Source organism: Argentina anserina, chromosome 7 (assembly GCF_933775445.1).
Source record: "Argentina anserina chromosome 7, drPotAnse1.1, whole genome shotgun sequence".
Lineage (NCBI taxonomy): Eukaryota > Viridiplantae > Streptophyta > Magnoliopsida > Rosales > Rosaceae > Argentina > Argentina anserina.
The window spans coordinates 11,420,357-11,441,464 of NC_065878.1; the positions used below are offsets into that span (position 1 = coordinate 11,420,357).

Sequence of the window (21,108 nt, forward strand, 5' to 3'; positions counted from 1 at the left end):
CATGCAACCTAATTATATCAAGTTGAGCTCTTAAATACATCTTACCGACTTATATTCCTTATCAAACAACAAGGGCACGTTTACTTAAGAGGAATTGAATGAAAAAATTGAGGAAATGATTCCACTTACACATGATGGAATTGTAAAATTTGTGGGTCTCACCTCCTCATTAGGAATTGAGTCCTTAATAATCCGGATTTAAAAATTCAATGGGACGTGTGTTTGGGATTGAAACATCGTAATCAACTTTTTATGCTTAAAATATCCTCATATAATTTCAATAACCCAAAATTACCCAACTATATATTAACTTTTTATACCTAAAATATTAGATAATTTAATTTAAATGGTATACATCACAATGTATATTTTTAGTTATATTTTCCTCTATGAAAATAGTATATCATACGAAAATAAACATATTCTAAATTCAAAGACATAATTCAATAATTTACTTGAAAGTAAATATAAATCGTTATACCCAGGCTTAAAATGATCAAGGGTTTTCTAGTAATTGAAGTAATTTTATTCTAATTCATTATGATAAGTAAACAAAATCCATCGTAATTAAAAATGTCTCAATAGAATTGAAATCTCCACACACAATTGCATTCCGTCTTCTATTCCGGGTATTGGGTAAATTTCATTCCAAGTAAGTAAATATGCCCAAAATTCATTGGTAATAAGGAATACTGAATAAGTTAATTTTACAAAACTATCCCTTATTATACGCTAAGAGACAAATAAATAGTTATGGAGGATACGTGGGTAAATTAACAAAAAAAACTCAAAACTAAATATTATCTCAAAGGGTCTAATTGATTTCCTTTCTAGAAACTAGCAAGCACCCACACACAAATGTGTGTAGGAATTGTTTTTTTTTCATTTTTTTGACAGATTGAAAGAAGACAATCATAATATACTAAAATTTATATAAATTAATAGCCTCATGACCGACGAAATCTATTAATTTAGCAAGATATTAATATATGTTACATAAGAATATAATCCCTATCAAAATAAGGAGAAACATCATATTTATTCATTGATAAGGATGTCTTATATATAGACATTACATTGAGTATCCCGTAGAATAAGAGATTATATATCTTTATTTATCTAGACTAACCTATACTAATTATGACAAGATACACCAGAAAATTACGGAGAGTAATTTTCATACAACACTCCCCCTTGTATCACGATCCTAATGTGTCATGGTGTATAACCGTTGCCTCGGTAAAAACATTATCAAGCAAAACAAACACCTCTTTGGTAAAATAAAAAACTTGGTCGAAGGAAAAAAAACACAACGCACCAACTACAGTTTAAGATAACATGTGGAATAGACTCCCTCTGAAGTTTGCAAAACAACTTCTCATGATCGGTAACTCAATCTCGGAGTTTAGATAGATAACCCATACGAACGCTCTTCACATTTTTCAAAAGTAGCAATGGGTCAATGATTTGAATATCAAATCTCGCCAAACATTCTTAAATCAAGCATGTACACTTATCCGTAAATGGATCATAAGAGAGAGAATTGCATAACAACTCAAAATAAGAGTTTGCAATGAAAATCCGATTCACGTATGGTATGACCTTCATGCACTTAATCAGTCATAACTTATTCGATACAATATCTATGGATGAACCTTAAAATTATGGAAAGTAGACACCCGTAGCTTCCCAATGATATATGGTTCACAACCTAATTCATTCTGAGCTGATCACAAAGTTCTATCGAAGTTGACTCAGTTGCAGGTTCCGTACAAATCCGTCATATTTTACTAAAACAGCTATAACTCACTCAATATAATATATATGGTCAAATGGTTGGTGTCCCTTGAAAGTATACACATAAAGATTTCAAATGGTACAACTTCACCATTTTCCAACAAGTGAACTGTCATATAGGTCCCTTGGAAGTTGACCTACGAATCTGGGCAGATTCTGACATTCCTTCATTAAAGTGTCTTTTGTGTTAGGATATAGGATTTAATGTCATAACGTGCTGTGATCAAGCATTGACATATGTGTGGGCGCACTCAGCCATCATCTTGGCCTTATGAGTTCAAACTGGATGAGATTTCGAGTTAAGTATATGACAACAAGTACATGCATACACATATCATACTTACATTTTAGAAGTTTCATCTCTTAAGACTTATCATCGCTCATACAGCGGAAACATGTACTCTCATGACTTCGACTGATTCATGAAATACTTGTAGGCATCAGTTTAATATCCTTACTGCCTCTAGCCAACTGATGAATACCATTATCAATAACGGTCATCGCTTTCGAGACCTAGTATTCTCAATATTTTTTCATTCTAAGTACAGTTACATGCAATATTGCATATTCCCAAACAGTTATGGGTAAATTACTTATGCGTAACGAGGGCCATATCTATAAGCTATAACCGCTTAATTATCGCTCAAGCTCATCCATTTTGCAGAATGATCATGGGGTTACGGGATGTTCAACATCTATCCCGGCTATGCAATAAAAAGTCTTTGAAGTGAATTCTCCTGCATTATCCAGTCTAATAGACTTGATTGGATGGTCAAGGTGGTGAAGCCTGAGTTTTAAGCAAGGAGTTTTAGAATTGCAACATTTGGCTCTTAGGTCATCAAAAGTCCATCACACTTTATTTTAATATCCATATCCTTAACAAGTTAACGTGTTTCATGGTTTGGAGGCACTTGAATTAGGTTAAAACCAATAAATTCAGGATATTTATCTATATCTCTTAACTTAGTCTCAACAGAGACGATATGTGACCATAAGCTGCAAATTCAGTTGTTTTGGAAACCACCTAACTGACAAGCTATTATGAGAACAAACCGTCTCATATTTGATTCTAGGGCGATTTGTCAGAGAGTTTGCACCATAAGGTGAGTCTAAATTCTTCTCTTCTCTTCTCTTTCTAACTACGCCTAACAAAGGTATACTTGATATGATTTACATGTGCAATGTTGACATTACCTGTCCAATGACCTATCTCTTTGTTAAAACTAGATCTTACGGCTTTCCAGGAAGCTGTGGTGGCGACGTAGGTTGATCATCACCATCAATTCCTGCTGGATAACACTTTCCATGTAGGTCAATTTACAATGTTGGAATTTTGTTTCAACAGAGTTTGTATGGTTTGACATCAAACTCATTCAACATTGTCATTCTTCGAGATCTCTCATTTAGATTAGTATTGACATTGAGGCATCCCCCAATGATAACCATCATTCAAGAAAATAGGTGAGTGAATATCATTGATCATAGATAAAGTTGTGCCATAACTCGCATTCAGCAAGTATTATCGAATCAAGTGGTCTCTCTACACTTTCGTGAGAGCTACGGCCTAGTGACACCACCTACCACATTTGTGGAGTCACCACGTCACCAACAAAGAGTGACTACATGTCTATCTGTCGGACATCAATCCTTACATGCATAGTTGCAGCATGTATCTCTCATCTCTTCACTTCTATTTGTAAGACTATTAGGAATATGATGAGGCACAATGAAACAAACCACGACAAAACCAAGTCATTAAACTTGAACAAACTTGTTCTTCTCTCCCCATAATGACAGGGAAATTGACTCATCAAAAGTAACTTAATGAGATCGCCTATTAAGGTCTTTATATAAGCGGACATAGGTGAAAGTTTATGTCTTATTTAAAGAAAAAATTCAAAATCAAATAACTCATCATTATGCGTTTGTGGAGGCGCAATTTGGCACATTAAATATGTGGACGATAAACAGTTAACAAACATGCATATTGTTAGACTTGAAACACTAACATGCGAATCGTTACAACCGTAATGTGAATGATGGTGGTATAGATGGATACCGTAAAACAAGACAGGCTACAACCCGTAGCTTATGGTTCGAATTGTTGGTTTGTTCGAAGCATAGGCACATTAACAACCAATATCGAACCTTTATTTTACACTTCCTTGAATGGTTCATTGACTTTTCCAACCTCAAATGCTACGAACTTTTAGGAGCACATAAACATAGGTGTTAGGAATCCAATATCACCAGCCTCACTACCGGTACCAGTCGGAAAAGCACCGAACTAGCCGGAATACTCACCAGAGGTCACTAATTACTTGTGTCGAGCGGTTCACCATGTTCCAGGTCTCCAAATGCTCTCAAATGTTATGAGTATGTAGGCTTGGATGTTAGGAATCAGTGACCGCAAGAAGTACCTCATAGCCCATCGAAAACGTAGGTGAACCAGTCCTCACAATGACAAGTCTGCAATATGTAAATCCTGAAATTTTAAGTTTTTTCAACTTTTTATCATTGTTTTGGGTGCTCTATAACATCTAAGTGTTATGGTTTGAGTTTAACCGTGATATATGTATCACCATAAGATATTTTAGCCTTAAACTGAATCATGATGTTATGGGAGCTAAATCCGGGAGATCGACCTTCTCGTAGGCCTTGTATTCCTGTGTGTCAGCTTAGTGGGACATGCATACAACAAGTCATAGTCAAAGAGCCAACGGTACGCCGGTCTTCGACCCTCTGAAGCTTAAGTTAATATCCGGTAGGGAATAAGTTCGAGATTTAAGGACTTAGGAATATATTACCTCTTTTAGGTGATTTAGGCAGCCTATTTATAGGTGCACTGGGGGAAAATGTCTAGCCCTTCCCTCGATGTGGGAATGTGTGCCAGTATAGTATATTTATCTGTGAAGACGAGCCACCGTGGGTGGCATTAATGGAAATACCCAAGCAAGCAAAGGGGTTGCCGGACTGGCATGTCCGCCTGTTGGGTCTTCCAGGTCTCCGGCCACCGGTCCGGTGACCAGAGCAGGAGGAGATTAAGCCGGAGATCACCCCATTCAAGGGGTGGTGTTAACAAGTCCCCAATCGAGGAGATTCCTTGGGTGGGGAGTTTCATATCTTCATCTCCAGCGCAATTATCCAAGTTTAAATTGATCGGGACCCATACCGGCCTATATGTGGCCATGGAGAGTGATCTACGACCCCAGAACTAGGCACATGGGTTAACTAACGCGCTCAAGGCGTCCATGGATCTAGCGTGAACTAAGTATACCTGGGTCAGGTTCTGACCACCAGGTCAGGTATTGACTACCTGGTTGGGTGCCGACCGTATAGGGCACCCATGGATCTGGTCAAGGACCTTCGCATCTATTAGATGATTTATTAGTTGTTATGATTACATGACTATGGTCTAGTCATTAATGACTATTTTGTCAGAGTATGGACTAGTTATCGAGAAACGGAAGATTCGTCACTATTGAGATACCCGAGGAATATTTTAAGCATCGTCACTTTAAACTGTGAGTGAACTTTTATTTTTAAATAAATGCATGCATGATTATTGAATTATTTTTTCTCTTGGAAATTATAATTTGATTTGTGAATATTTATTTGAAAATGAGATTTCCAAGAAATTGTGATTTTACTTTAGTAATTTCGGAAATCTCATTTCCGGAAAACTATAATTTATTGAGAAATTTCCGAAAATGGGAGTTTTGGGAAAGTTTATGATTCTAATTATTTTATTTGCTTAATTTGAGATATATTTCTTTTTATTTATTTTATACAATTAGGAACCATTTTTGATTTTTTTGATTTTTTTTCTCAACAAATCTCTATCAACTCGGCCATTCCATAGGAATCAACTAGGTATGGGGTTTAGTTTTATCTTATTATTTCATTTAATATTATCTTGAGTCGTTTTTCTTAGGCATGTGGGACATGCCTCGATTATTTTTTATGCCATACACTTTGGGATTATTGATTATACTAGTAGGATGTATCATTTTCCACCTAGGAGGCGATGTGGTATAACCGGAAATACAATGACAACCCAATACTCTCTCCGTTAACATGACGTGACGGTATTGGGAGTTTGGAGAACAGTTATTTTGCCCTGGGGCACACTGTATGACTTGAGATTTATTTTGGCTAGCGGGACTAGTCTATTTATTATAATTATTCTTTGACATTTATTTTGGCTGGCGGGGCTAGTCGATTTATTTTAACTATTCTTTATTATTTTCTTTGGCTAACGGGATCATTTTCTATAAATATTCCCATTGATTTTACATGACTAGCGGTAATATTTGGAGCGGATCGTGTCAATTATATTGTTTGATGATGATTTTATTAATAAAAAAATTAATGAAATTCTTATAAATTTAAAAGTTATTATATAAATTATGTCACTATTAATTTATATATTTAATAGGGTATATGAATTCTTAAATTTTTATTATCTTACAAATTTAGCGAATTATTAATTTATCAATTTGGTCCCGAATCAGAACCGGTAAAAATTATTATTTTAGTGAGATTATTAATTAATCGGGTATTAATTTAACGAGATTTTACTGTAGTGAGATATATTTGTTAGTGGGAATATGGGATAGAGAAGTTATAGGAATTTATCTGCACAATAACTTCTCAGTCTTTCTAATTTTTCTCATTTTTATTTCTATTTAATATTTAGTTATTTACAATTATGTCTTTCAAATATTAAAATTAATTTTGAATTAACTTTATAATTCAGGGCTACTAACGTACTTTCATAGCCCTTTTGGGCTGACAAACTCAGTTTGTTTATATAGATAGATTCACAGATTACACTATACCTGATCACCTAAAGTCCCACACGACTCATTCCTTGAAAATCCAGTTCAACTTTTATTCCAAATTTGAAGATCGAACCTCAGAATCCAAGATCTGCCTCTGATTTGGTCCATCTGCAATTCCCCCTGTATTTAGCTTGATACGCTGAAGATAGCGACCCGGGTACCGCAATTGGGTGCGCTCGATCGGAAACGGAGTTTGCAGGGAGGAGCAGCGTTTCCGGTGACACAAGCTGGTAGAACTCAGAATTAAAAAATGGACGATAGCATGAAGCAATTCCAGAATATCTTAATTGAGCATGAGACCCAGGCTGAGCAACTCTTTCTAGCCAAACACCAAGTAAGACTTGTTTTCTGTAATGATGTTTACATTGGAGAGTTAATATGGCATTGAGGTTTTAGCTATGGTCATCCTAGTTGTGTACTGGTTTCTAGGTTTGCTTTGTGGCTGCTTTTGGTTTTATGGAGTTGATTGTACCTAACTATGTGTTTACATTCTTATGATCCTCTTAGTTATATCTTTAGGTCCTCATGTTTAATGATGGAGTTATTTAGCTTACTTGGAATTACAAAGAGACTGAATTGTGTTTATAGGTACATTGATTGCCCTGCAAATTGGATCATCGTTTCTTTGATACTGTGTCAATCTGTCAGTGTAGTTGTTTTGTGTTGCCTCTAAGTGGAGGGATGCATTGTTTTCTTTTTCGTCTTCTTGTGTCTTCTGCAACTTGCTCAATACAGGATGGGGGGACTATTGGATAAGTTTTAGCTTTAGACTTTCAGGTATCTGCACTGCTTTTCAATCACGGTCTTTGTGAAGTAGCTGAAAAGTTGGAAACTGAGTATTAAAAACCCAGAGAGTTAATTAAGTTTGTGTTATAAAAATAAAAAATAAATCAGTTTCAATTAAAAAGAGTGCTCCATTTAGCAGTTCTTGTTATTAAGAACATGGATGGATTATGATGATTCTTTTGAAATTTCAGCTGGTTGAAAATGATAGGATGAGAAATGGGAACAGAGAAGCACTTACATCTTTGAGGAAGATAGCTCGAACAACAAAAACTAGTGTTCCATCTCCTTTTGAGTCAATGATGAAGGAGATTGGAGGAGCTCAATCAAGATCCCTGGTAAAGGAGGTATGCCCCACTTGTGGCAAGCATGACTCAAATGAGCGCACATGGATGATGTTTCTGGGAACTGATGTCTTTGCTAGTATTCCATTTCATGCTGCGCATACCATCTTGGAGAAAGGTTTTTTTTCCCTCAGGCCTCTTTCTTCATACAATCATATGGAAAGATACCTCATCAGAGTTAGAACATTAATTTTTCTTGTTTGGTCGCATACATACTTTTTTTGTGAAGGCTGCTTGCTACTCAGGCCAACAATACCTCATTCCAACTAATCTAGGATCAGATCAAAAACCTTTCATTACGATATCATGCTCTTTTACCTCAGTGGTTATAGGTGGAATAGGTCTTAGATTTTAATTATATTTTTTTATTTGGAAATTTAGGGTGTTAGTTTCAGTTCTATCTGGTGTTCAGTGTTCTAGTAAGTGATAGTATAAAGACTAGGTTGAGAATTGGTGGAGAAGCCTAAAATTTTAAGCACAGGGCCAAGAATCCTGAACGTGAAAGAATTCTCGTTCTCATCCATTCATTCTCCAACAAGGAATGAAATATCGGCGAGAACGGAAATAATGATGATCCGAAAATTGGAAATTTCGATTAAAATTTCGGGAAAATTTCGTTTTTAAAAAATAATTAAGTAAATTGATGGAAATTTATATAAAAACTTGGAAATTTTGAATGAAACGTTGAGAAATGTTTAATGATCAATTATCTACTATATGTTATAAACAATTATTATATAACTATTAATGTATAGTGAGTTATAGTAATTTGGGGTGAAATAATCGTCGAACATTATTAAAAATCTACTTAATATATATTAAAAATCACTCATGTGGTACAAATTCTATATATATTTACCTAAAAGGAGACTAGCTCATCACGCCTTATTTACATATGATACATTAAACATGAAATTACATGAGTGATTTAGAATCACATAAATGATCTATAATGTACAAAATTTTCACTATTTTCATCATGTTTTAGTACAATCCTGAGTATATTGTGAAGAAAGGTCATTAAATGATACCTCCCCTTTCTAATTTTGCATATATTGACTTATATGCCAACCATATGAGTCATGAGTGATTAACTGTGGGTTGTGCTACTGGTAGTTCCCGTTTGGATCAAGCATTTCTCGACTTTGACTATAACCATAGATTTGTGAAGATTGTGCATCAGATTGTGTGCATATGTTTTCACTTGATTGCATCTCATTAGAAAATAAATATGGTGAATAAGGCATGTTGAATTTTCCCTATAAGGATAAAGTCCATCATTGCTTCTTCCTAGACCAAAGGGGTTCGATTCCCTTCAACCACTAGTTCGATTCCTTTTTACAACTAGTTCGGTTTTATTTCAATTTTAGATGAATGTTGAGACATGTAATGCAATATATAATAAAAAAGTCATATATAACAATAAGTTGGTGTAGTAGAGTTGACTATAACTTTGTGTTTGCAAAATGATGAATCAGAGGTTTGATTCTCCTAACAAATGATTTTTTTATTTTTTTTTAAATTAGCTTGACACGTGGCGATATTATGAAAATATCGGGAAGTTTCAAAAGTTTCCGGATATATCGGGAAATATCGAAAAATTTCGAAAAATTTTATCGAAAAATGATTGGTATGTAACGGATATATCCATGTTGAAAAATGGAAATTTTCGCGGAAATATCGAGGAAATTATGGATATTTTAGTCCTTGTTCTCCAATATCAACACTCAAGTATTGTGTCAGACAATAGTTCTGTTGTGATTGCTGTTTAGGATATAAGTGAAGGAAACAGTAGATGGAAAATGGGAGTGTTGATGGGCACCTTAGACATGATTCATTGTAAGGTTAGAATTAAAACAAGCAGCATGGTGTGAAGAAATTAATAGTTAATGGACTGATTCAACTCGTGAAGCTCTAGAATTCTCTTATCTTCCATCTAAATCGCCTACAGGTGATTATGAAGTTGTCATTTATCGGTATCCATTAGTTTCCCAAAAGGAAGATATGCTTTAGATTTTGAAGGGAAATATGCTTTAGATTAATATTGAATAATTGAAATAGTAGCTGCAGGCGGATCTATTGGTCTGCAAACTTTCATTAGAAATTAGGTTTCTTATGTATAATATCAGTAGCTTTTCTCCAAGTGTTAAAAGTAATTCAGTTAGTTGTCAGATAAACATTAACACTGACAGATCTGTTCTCACTTCTCAGTACTTAGTTCCTGCCTTAAAATTTTCAGAATCTGTGACTACGTTCCTACTATTTGTCTTTATAATTTCTGTGACTTTACCCTTGAGACTTGGTGGAGTAATCCACTCAATTAGTAGGCAAAAATTACTGCTGTCACCAATCTGTCTCATTATAGTAAAATATTCAGCAGTTGTCAATTGTTGTTGTGTGTTTTATCGGGCTTGTGTATTTAGTAATAATTAGTATAATTACTCTTCATCTTATTTCCATACTGAACTTCTACAATTGTCTGTCAATGCAGATCAAGAACAACTCGACTTTGATTCCAGACGGCTACAAAGCACTATGAAGGAGAAATCTCTTGTGCTTTCAGAAACAGGTGCCCTTGCTGACAAGATCTGTCCTGGTGTGCTGAAATCCTTGGTAACCCTGACAGACAAACCTAAGTGAGTTCCCTCAGCTTGATGCAATATAATCACTTTCGGTTGCACCCTACGGAGAAAGGAACAAAAAGGAAATTTTCCCCAACAGTGTCAGTAGCAACAATTCTGTAAACTAGTGTTGAAAATTTTGAAGTCTTAGCTACTCCTACTGCACCTATTGTCAGCATTCACCTAATGGAAATGCTGGATATTGTCACACACTTCAAATGTGTGGCGGTTTGAAAACTTCGCATACCTCTTTTCCAGTGTTGAAACTTTTTTATTACTTTATCCGCCAAGTCCTTGAGTTCAAGTTGCTATGTATGTGATTACGTTCGGTTTGCCACTTGGATAACATTTGCATCTCCATCGTTCCCATTTTGCACTGAAGTTCATGTGCATATATTTCATGTTTTCTGCACAGTAGTGCACCCTGTTATCTTTTGGGTTGTTTGTCCTCTGAGTGCTAAGTTCACTATCCTCACCAAGAAAGATTGGTGTCAGGTTAAGGGACCATTATTATTCTTGGTTTTCCAGGACCATTTTGCTTCATATGTTCACTGCCTTTGTGGAAGTTTCGTGTGCAGGGTCATAGACTCTTAGTATTGAATATGATCGTAAATTACACTGATGGGACTTTTATCAAACATGACATACTCTGGTTTCGCCCCATTCGGATTTTGTGAAGATTTCTCAAAATGATGAGTGTCTATTGGCTTGTATCGCTGATGTTGAAGATCGAGCTCTGCAAGGAAATTGTAGTGGAATTTATATCTTGGGTGTTATGATCAGAACAGTGCTAAACTTTACAGGGAAGGTTTAAGGGCATCTTTAAGTCTGTAACTAAGGATTTAAGACCTTTTCAAAAAAAAAAAAACTATAAGCATTAGAGATTTCACAACCATCAATTGACAGTACTTTCAGCCACATTATAATGGCTTATACTCGTATGAGGACCTTTTTTTCTCCTTCATTACTTTGTACTACAATTTTCTTATAAGAAAACAGAGAGTCTCGACAATGAGAAAACGATGAAGCCATGAAGGGGATTACCACAGAAGCAGAAACTCGTTCGACTTCCACTACCGGAGAGCTTATCACTTCTGAACCTAGAACACTCTTGAAGGGGCTATTTTGTGTCTCACTTTGCAAGAACTACACTCGTCCCTGATCTTATCAATACTGTTGACATGTCATGAAAAATTCAAAAAACAATTATATGAACTCTGAATGGTTCTACACTATGGTGTGTCAGAGAATGACACACGACAAAACATACACCAACGCGATAGACCGAATGTTAATACTAGTGTGCAAGTGCGATAGCTTTGAAAATTATCGTGAACATTCAAAATTCATATTTGCGATTAGTATTTAATATGGCTACTATCTCTCAGAGTATCTCCCACCATAAGATAAAATTGTTAAGGCATAAGTGATATATGGCTTACCACTTTAGCATATTCATTAGCATCTTTTTTGCCTTTTGTTTTTAAGCTCCCACCATAAGGTATAAATAGTAAGGTATACATAGGGTTTTTAGATGACAACGGCTATTATTTGAATCCTGATTGAAAAAACGGCTACTATTTTTTTTGTCAACATCTATAACGGCTAGTTAATGTACATTTTTGAAAATTCTATATAAACACATATTCATCACATCAAGAGGTGATGATGATCTTCAGGAGTACTAAATTCGGTGATTAGTGACTTATTTTAACATTTATGTATTATTTAGTTATTTTAGTTTTATGCATCAGTGTGTATGGTACTTTTTTCGAGCTCGGAGGTCATCCCCGAGAAGGTTTTGAAGAAGCCGTTAATTATCGTTTATAAATCATAAGTAATTATTATACATAAATAATTTAACTCGATCATATTCAAATATTGGGCTCATATGAAAGAGCTCATTGCGAGGTTCGTGATGGTACAATAGTTATTTATAAAAAATAAAAATAAACATGATATTTATGGAGAAAATTAATATGTAACTAAAATTAAAATGGATATAATTGGAATATTAGAAAAAGTATGAGGTTAGATTGGGAAGAAAATAATAAAATAATAAAATATATAACTCATTTACCTTACGGAATGGAATGTCATTGATAGCATTACACTGTTCACATAAGGCAAAAATATTTTTGGAAAAATGGGAGATACCTTATAGTGAGAGATGATTGTAAGATATATTAATGATTTTAACTTATAGTGGGAGATTGTCCCTCCCTACCTGGCTCCTAGTATCAGAATCTGATAGGCAGATATCACTAATTATTCACAAAGATATTAAAATTTAGAATAATATTATTTCAAAATAATAAATGAACCAAAGGACTTATTCCTTTCACTAAGTCAACTTCATTGTCAGCCCTTCCTGGCTTCCTCCACCCCACCAATTGACACCTCTTTGAGGGTCCAAGTTAATTACTTTAACCACGCTTTAAAATTGCCTCAAAGTTTTTTATTTCTCAAATCTATATTTACCAAATAAAAACTATTTTTATCTACACATTATTATGTCAAAACACAACAACAAAACATTTTTATAATATAAAAAAATATCAATTTACCCAAGGTAAATAACAATTGCTCCCTAACCACCACCTTCCTACCACAATAATTGCGATCATAGTACAATTCTTATTGGCAAATAGTATCGATTACCTCAATAGCAAATTGATATGCTCATATTATTTTATATTTATATTCATCATATCCTTGGTTTATATGTTTAGTTATATAATTTATGATTGATTTATGTTATTTTAGTGTGTTTATAGGTTTATGTCAAAAAAAGAAGAAAATAGGCTAAAATGAGCTAATAAAAATTAAATGGTGATTATATTATTCATTGTCAGAATCTGCATGTGCAAGACATCCAACTTTGCCTATGTCCTGAGAGAGTTACATATCGAATCAGACCCATGAGTCATATATCATTGGAAAGGTACGGATGTCTACTTTCTATAAGATTTTACGGATCTTCATTTTGATACCCCGAGAGGAAATTATGATCGTTTGAGTGACGAGGGGTCAGAGCTGAAACCTGCCTAGGTTTGCTAACATTTATGGAGAACTCAAGTTGTGTTGCCAACTTCATTCAATTTAAATACATCAAGCTCAATGATTTAGATGAATATGAAAAATATTATATGGATTCCTACTTTTACAAAAGATATTTCAAGGTTTTCCCATTCCATATCAAGTTAAGAGTCTGAAACCGAGTTTTACAAGAAAATTGAAGTTAAAGATGAGCAATAATCTTCTCTAGATAAGGGAGCACAAATTTCATATGAGAGGAGGTCTCCAGAGTACAATGCAAAAGCCAAAGGAGCATAGACCATCCGTACATTTTCACAATTCCATTTTTTTTATGTTTTGTGTTATGTTTTTCTTAGTTATAGTTTGTTAAACCTTTCTCTAGGGTTAAGATAATGCCTATCATGATTGTTTGTGTAGTTTAATATTTTTATTGATGAATTTATAATTTTTTATGATGAATTCTTAGTCACTATTTGAATTGATGCTTTATGTTTAAGTTCTTTGATTGATCACCTTATGGCTTTGCATCTAGTAATTAGAAGATGAATTTGAGGCGTACATGCAATATAATTCAATTTAGCTTCTTGTGATTAAGAGTTGTGAATTACATTATTGTCATACATGAATTAATGGTTTGCATAATTCTCTTGTTTTTTAGAACGTAATAAGTCTTTCAAATTTATGTCGTACATGGATAGACTGCATGCTAGGATATACTACATTTGTTGTACCTGGAGAGTATCATACACTTAAGGAAAAATATGGTCTAACTGTCGTACCTAGACTTAGATACGAGAATTGACATCTAGAAAGACAAAAGAATTCATTAGTGGCATTGATACATAAATCGGATTGTTAATGGTTGATTTTAATGTCCTAGGTTCTATCTTGTTTGTTTCTTTTATAATTTGTTATTTGAAAACCTAAAATCTATGTTCTTAGTTTAAATCAATTAAGTTATGATTGAATTGGTAATCAATCCCTACTTGGAACGATCTCGTACTTGTGCTTTTGAGTTGTAATTAAAATTTCACAACACATATCACTACAAATAGTCTACAATTACTCAGGGTCGGCCTTGTGCTTAGAGAGGCCCAGACGAAAAATTAAAAATTATTAATTAAAAAATATTTATTACTAATTAAATAAAATTCAAGACCCTCACGTGCATAATAGAGTATAATTTATCATTTTCATACCAAATTTATTATTTCAAGAGTCAAATATCAAATTAAATTTATAAAAATAGAAAAAATAATATATTTAATCATGATTTAAGCCTATAAAATATAATAATTAGAGTACTTATTAAATTTTCTAATAAATAATTGAAGAATATGTGAAGAAAGGGTTAATTTTGTACCTAATAATTAATTACATAATTAATTTGATCGATTAGACCTCTAACTAATCTCAAAGCAAAAATTCGTGTATACGCGACGCAAGTACACACTATAATATGGTGTATATATGTGTGTATATACGATTGTCCGACTGCATGTGTACGCACTGAAGACCTTCTCTCATGTATGGTATTTCTCCAAAGAGTACTCCAATCTAATTTCTCTATGTCTCGTATATAAGCTGTACGTATTCCACTGAATTCCTGATAGAATGTACGTAACCGACTTCTCTCTGCTAGGCACCACAGCGTCATCCTCAAAGTTTTGTCTCAATTATGTTTATGGTTTTCTGATAATCTCTTTGGCGACCCAAAGAAAATGTGCTATTAGTCTATTACATATGGCATAATCTCTGTTCCTTTTGTAAGAAGAGATTTCAAAATATGATAGCTAGGATTAAATACCATGTTTTCATTAATCCATGCGTGTAAACTGAATTCTTGTAGCATCTATGGATCCGAAGCATTCACTTTTAAAAATAATTATTTGAGTATCAGGAAAGCTAACATAAAAAAAAACAAATGTAACTAACCCATCGATCTTCTCCTTCTCTTTTACATTTAATCGTTTGTCACTGTCTATCTATCACGGACATTGCTATTGCAACAAAATATGCAGACATGTTTTCCTAGACATCGCTTTCTCTCCTCCTCAAGTGATGAAACATTTATAGGTGGATGGGGTGAAACCCAAAAGATATCTACATGTAGTTTAGGTTGAGCCCTTCATTCAATTATCTTTCAATTTTTCTTTGGTATATTTCAGATCTGACTTGACTTATTTTGGAGTCGACACCCCTTGCAAATTACAACCCAACCATTCAATCAAAAAAAAAAAAATTACAACCCAACCATACTTCTTGACATGCATATCGACTAGTAAGCTACAGAGAATAAGGATCAAATTGTTGATTTGATCACAACTTTAATACTTCATTTATTTAGGCGTGCATTGTTCATTACAAACCGACAACTTTAGTTTTTACGGGACTTACTTAGTGCTTTTTTATTTCTAAATTCGACTCAAGTGAATTTTTATGTGACTGTTTATACTATATTACACACATTCGAGCTTCGATCATTCTTAAAAAATGAATACAGAGCTTATACTTGTCATGTTTCCACATTTTCTTAGAACAATTGGCAAGCATTAGCCAATTAATACTCATATATAGTGAACTTTTTCTTAATAGAAAGGGATATTCTTATCATGCCTTCAATGAAATTTTAATGGAGATATTCAGTGCCAGATCAGGTACTCAAATTAAGTTATGTTAATTTCTGAAGTATATGCTGGTGCATTAAACTTGGCCCTATCATTCTCCCTTACGACGCTACTCTGACGTCAGCGATTGGATACTCTCTGATATTATTGCATAATATTGTTTTTTATTTTCCTAAAGCAGCAAACTGAATTTCATCTTTACCCCAACACAGTTTGTACCTTCATTCTTAGACCCTAAACTCATTTACTTCACCGGGCCTGAAGCAGTCATAAAGTCATCTGAAATGGATAGTTACAGTTTATTTACCTCCTTTTACTTATGGCATCCTCTATTATATATGGGTATAAAAAGGTTACAATTGTAACATTTAGATACATGATTGCAAAAACTAAAACTGCAGACTACGCAGTTCTTAACAAACTATGAAGATGACTTTGTACATGGGCATCTCACAATCTCATTACAATAATTAGTTCATAAGATATTAGCATTGAATTAGAATTACACAACAATTTATAATGAGCACTTTTAAGAACTATATCTAGGATAGTAAAGAAAGGTGGAGGACTAAACTGGCAACCAAACTAAGATTGAGGTGAAATATTAATCACTTACAATACGTACGACATTAAAGACCAGTGCAAAAGCTTCTGAGCTGACATAATCATAATTAAGTTGTTGAGCGTACTTAGTTGTGGAACCAATATATTCTCAATTAGTTTCGCTCAATTACCCGCCAACAAGTCCAGTAAGAACGTTAGCGTATCGCAACAGCTATTTTGATAGTCACACATAGTACGTAATATCTGCACTATAAAAGGGCAAATCATTTTCTTGATTTGTACGTGTTTTCAGGCTGTGCAATGAATTCTGTTTATATTCACATCAAAACTAAACTAATTCCCCATTTCGATAATTTAACTGCCGAATTCTGATTGACCTGAAGAGTGTGTTAGCCAAATAGCGAACTCTTTTTAAATTCACATAAAACTAATTAAGACAATGTCCGACTCTTGTCAAACTAGTTAAGCAAATATGTTTAGCTACGGCTATCAGTCTATCACATTATTGAATAGGATTGTTACGATCAACACTACGTGAAAGATACATACATGTATATTTAAGATATTTGGGTTTAAGCCCTTCGGCTTCATGTCACTGGTCATTTTACTAGTGACATTTAAAATATGTTGTCTTTTTATTTGTCTGTAAAAACTTTGAAACCCGAATCAACAAACCCTGACTTACTATCAAAGATTAATCATCCAATCCAAAACCTGCAAATCCACACCCTTTCACAGAACTGAGGATTTTCACCATAAAATCAAAATAAAACATGTAACAGAGAGATTGAAATTAATAGTTGTAGAAAAATCCCGATGGAGGCATAATGATCATCCCTCTCTGCGCCAAACTGATGAAACTGGACAAGGGCGACACAGATGGCGGGTCCCATCTCTTAATTACCACCCCCTAGCATCCAAACATCCAAACTGGTTGGACACAGAAAATTCCAGTTGGGGTGGTTTGTTCTTCTCTCCGGGATAGAGTTGGCAATTAGGCTGGCCCGTAAGCGAGCTAAAACTATGTTCATACACTGTTCGAATCGATCATTTTATTTATTGTGCAAGACTCGAACCGACCAATTTATTTAAACATTAAGTCTGACTCGGTCCATGGTCCAAGCCTATATCTAACCTGGCTCAGACTCAAGCCGAGTTAATAAGCGGGCCAGCCTGACTCATTAACACTATAAGACACGATTAAAATAAAAAATATTTTGTAATTAAAATATGTATTTTATATAACTATTTATAATAATAAAATAAATAAAATACTACAACATATTTCATTATCTTATTTCTAAAACGTTATGTATGTCAAAACAATGACATTTTCTTCACTATTTTGATAATATTTATAAAAATTGTAGTTAAAATAATAAAATAATCAAGAGATTTTAATTTAAAATGTCTAATATTCAAGTCTAATAATGATAATTATTTAAATATTTATATAAATAATATAAATTATGTGTTTAACGAGCTGACCCATGAATTTGTCGTGTCTGGACCGCGTCGGGCTCAAAACGAAATCAGACCGGACACATCTCATAGGCTAATATATCTCGGCCTAACTCAGCCCGACCCATTACAATAATTGGCTCGAACCAAACTGGACTGTTAACGAGCTCGGGCCATGTCTAGCCGATTTTTAACAGACCAGACCCGTATTGGGCTCGGGTTTTTCAGCCAATTTGCCACCTCTACCCAAATGTGTGATCGGAGCTCGGGGACAAAACGGTAATTCACCCTGATCATGGATCAGACTTTTTGCTCTATAGCTACATGTACTAAACTACCCAGCTCCAATGGCTTCTACGGTTTGTAGTAGAGACTAGTAATTCTCTCTCCTCTTCATCTCTGTCCCACCAATGCAATCAAACTCTCTTTCTGCACCAAGCCGCCTCGTAACTCACTCACTCACTCTCTTCTTCTATCTCCTCCACAAACACACCACTCTAGTGACTCTACCCTTTTAATTTCCTTTTAAGCAATTCGTGCCTCGAGCCTTAAGCACCCAAGTCTCTCCCAAAAACCCTCATACCATGAGTTAGTTAGTGTCTGAAATTTACTTCTCGATTCCTCCGTGTCTCAGTCTCGGACGTACTTCAAGTCTTACTACAAAACCCCATTAAAGCTTGGAGCGAGGTTTTGGTTTTGGTTTTGGGGGGCAGAGAAATTTAACCCAACGAAACAAAGTGAGTGCAACTCTATGACACTTTGAAGAGGCAGCAACTGGGATTAGCTCTTTAGGGTTTCTTGTTTCCCGATTCAGACTCTCTCGCTTTCAAAACACATCGTCTTTAATCTGACACATACTCTTGTTTAATTTCTCTCGGCGCAGGTTTCGAGAGAAAAAACGACGTCGGAGACGAAATGCTGGACTACGAATGGGCCAACCCTTCCTCCGTCATGCTCGATGGATCCGACTCCGTTAACGGATCTGACCCGAACCGACACCTCCACCTCCACCACAACAACAACAGCATTCTCGACCACTATGCTACCACTCAGGCCGCCTTCAACAACCTCCTCCCTCCTCAGCCCCAGCAGCAGCAGCTCTCGGCCTTTAATCAACATTTCAGCCAGGCTCAGGCGCAGGCGCACCAGGTGCAGTCTCTCTTCGACCCCAGCGTCTTCGCCAGCGCGTCGCCCTACGCGCCGACCACGCACCACCACTCTATGCTCACCCTCGATCCCTCCATTCCGGGCCACCCCGGGCTCATGTTAATCCCCAAGAGCGAGGTCGTCTGCCCGCCCGCTGACTTTGCCAGCAGGATCGGGCTTAACCTCGGCGGCCGGACTTACTTTTCGTCCGAGGACGACTTCATGAGCCGCCTCTACCGCCGGTCCAGGCCGGCCGACCACGGCCCATTCAACTCCCCGAGGTGCCAGGCCGAGGGCTGCCACACCGATCTCTCCCAGGCGAAGCACTACCACCGCCGGCACAAGGTCTGCGAGTTCCACTCCAAAGCCTCCACCGTCATCGCCAACGGGGTGACTCAGCGATTCTGTCAGCAGTGCAGCAGGTTGTAACATACTCGAAATTACCACCACACCCTCCTCCATAAATGACGCAAATGTCCCGCGTTTCCGCTCCTCCACGGTCAACAATCGGCCGACTAGGCGAAACGCGAGGGCTTTTGCATCCCTATAAAGAATAGTTTGTGTCCGTTTTCCGTTACACACCCGCCATGTTAGTGTAATAATTTTGTCCGAAAGGACATAGCAGCGGAACTGCGGCCAATGGAAGGGCAAACTGTCGCTGTCCACGGCGGGGGTTGACGATAAAATGCCTGTGGGAAACCATGTTTATGCATGCCAATGATTGGTTCGTCCGTACATGTGTGAATCCCGAGGGCATTTCTGTCTATAAAATTTTGAGCCCCTATTACTACTATTAATCACAATTGTTACAGTTTCCGTTTACGTACCGTTCTCATTACCATTTATAGTAAGAATTATTAGTTATTCTAAACAGTAGGCTTCACAGTCATCAAATTTAGTGGCCGTATTATTCTATAGAGAGTAAATGAAGTGTTCTGATTATGGTTGGAATTTTTTTTACAGATTCCATCTTCTTGCGGAGTTTGACAATGGAAAGCGCAGTTGCCGGAAGAGACTGGCCGATCACAACCGTCGCCGGCGAAAAACTCAGCAACCAAGTCAAGAAAACCGCATCTCTCAACAACGGTCGGAAAGTACTGCCCCGAATTCATCTTCAGACATTGCTACAAGTAATCATCTTCTTTTTATTCATCAATAGTACAAATGCAAAATCATCAGTGATAATATAAAAAAAAGTTTTAATTATGGGCTTCTGATTTCGATTTGTAGAGTCACCGGGGGAGTCGGCAGGTCATTCGTCTTCGGCTGTGACTGTGGCCGTTTCGCCACCGCGAATTGGGTTGGATTGTTTCAGGCCAAGGCAGTATCAAACCACAGCCTCTTCAGGGTCATCAAGCTCACTTTTTTTCTCAAGTGGGTAAAACGACACTTCCATTTTAAGGGTTCCAAGGAAGCTAGCTATCTAGAGCTAGGCGCAGGAAGGAAGGAAGCAAGAATTAGCGATTTACAAACAGTTGAACTAATTAGAGTAGTTCTTAAGTAGCTGATTAAATTAATGTCGTTGTCGTCTATCTTTAATCTTCCCTAAACTTTCAGTCCTATCTAGTCTGAAAATGAATTATTATCATCAACATCATTACATGCGCAGTTTGAGGCTTACCATTGATTTGCATGCCTACCTACTCTCTTATTCATTGAATTAAGTTTTCTTTTATTTTTGAGCAGTACGTGCTGGAATTGAATGAAAACATAGATAAGGGAAAAGAACAGAGAAGGTCGGTGGATAAAGTAAATTGGAACTTTCCGAAACCAGTCGAGTCTGTTTGTTTCCTGGGAAAGTCTGTGGCAATCGAACTTTTGAGGGTTTGTCTTGGTGCTGGAATTTTCCGGGTAAAAAATGAGAAGGTGGAAGAGAGAAGAG

General features: G+C 35.8%; 2 protein-coding genes across 2 annotated transcripts; both read left to right on the forward strand.

The window, feature by feature from the left end:
* Nucleotides 1-6,653: 6,653 nt before the first annotated feature.
* On the forward strand, nucleotides 6,654-10,728 carry LOC126802642 (uncharacterized). The gene is made up of 3 exons (XM_050530294.1): nucleotides 6,654-6,975; nucleotides 7,619-7,886; nucleotides 10,260-10,728. The coding sequence occupies exons 1-3, from the start codon at nucleotides 6,892-6,894 to the stop codon at nucleotides 10,406-10,408; spliced, it is 501 nt and encodes a 166-aa protein (XP_050386251.1). The 5' UTR covers nucleotides 6,654-6,891; the 3' UTR covers nucleotides 10,409-10,728.
* A 7,958-nt stretch (nucleotides 10,729-18,686) lies between these two features.
* Nucleotides 18,687-20,690, forward strand: LOC126802919 (squamosa promoter-binding-like protein 8). The gene is made up of 4 exons (XM_050530633.1): nucleotides 18,687-18,817; nucleotides 18,964-19,648; nucleotides 20,190-20,356; nucleotides 20,457-20,690. The coding sequence occupies exons 2-4, from the start codon at nucleotides 18,996-18,998 to the stop codon at nucleotides 20,606-20,608; spliced, it is 972 nt and encodes a 323-aa protein (XP_050386590.1). The 5' UTR covers nucleotides 18,687-18,817; nucleotides 18,964-18,995; the 3' UTR covers nucleotides 20,609-20,690.
* The last annotated feature ends 418 nt before the right edge of the window (nucleotides 20,691-21,108 follow it).

Excerpts from the sequence above, each read along its gene's own strand:
- LOC126802642 (XM_050530294.1), top strand. The coding sequence starts at position 6,892 with ATGGACGATAGCATGAAGCAATTCCAGAATATCTTAATTGAGCATGAG. Across the intron at positions 6,976-7,618 it reads TCTTTCTAGCCAAACACCAA|CTGGTTGAAAATGATAGGAT; the intron begins GTAAGACTTGTT and ends TTGAAATTTCAG. Across the intron at positions 7,887-10,259 it reads GCATACCATCTTGGAGAAAG|ATCAAGAACAACTCGACTTT; the intron begins GTTTTTTTTCCC and ends CTGTCAATGCAG.
- LOC126802919 (XM_050530633.1), top strand. The coding sequence starts at position 18,996 with ATGCTGGACTACGAATGGGCCAACCCTTCCTCCGTCATGCTCGATGGA. Across the intron at positions 19,649-20,189 it reads TTCTGTCAGCAGTGCAGCAG|ATTCCATCTTCTTGCGGAGT; the intron begins GTTGTAACATAC and ends TTTTTTTTACAG. Across the intron at positions 20,357-20,456 it reads ATCTTCAGACATTGCTACAA|AGTCACCGGGGGAGTCGGCA; the intron begins GTAATCATCTTC and ends TTCGATTTGTAG.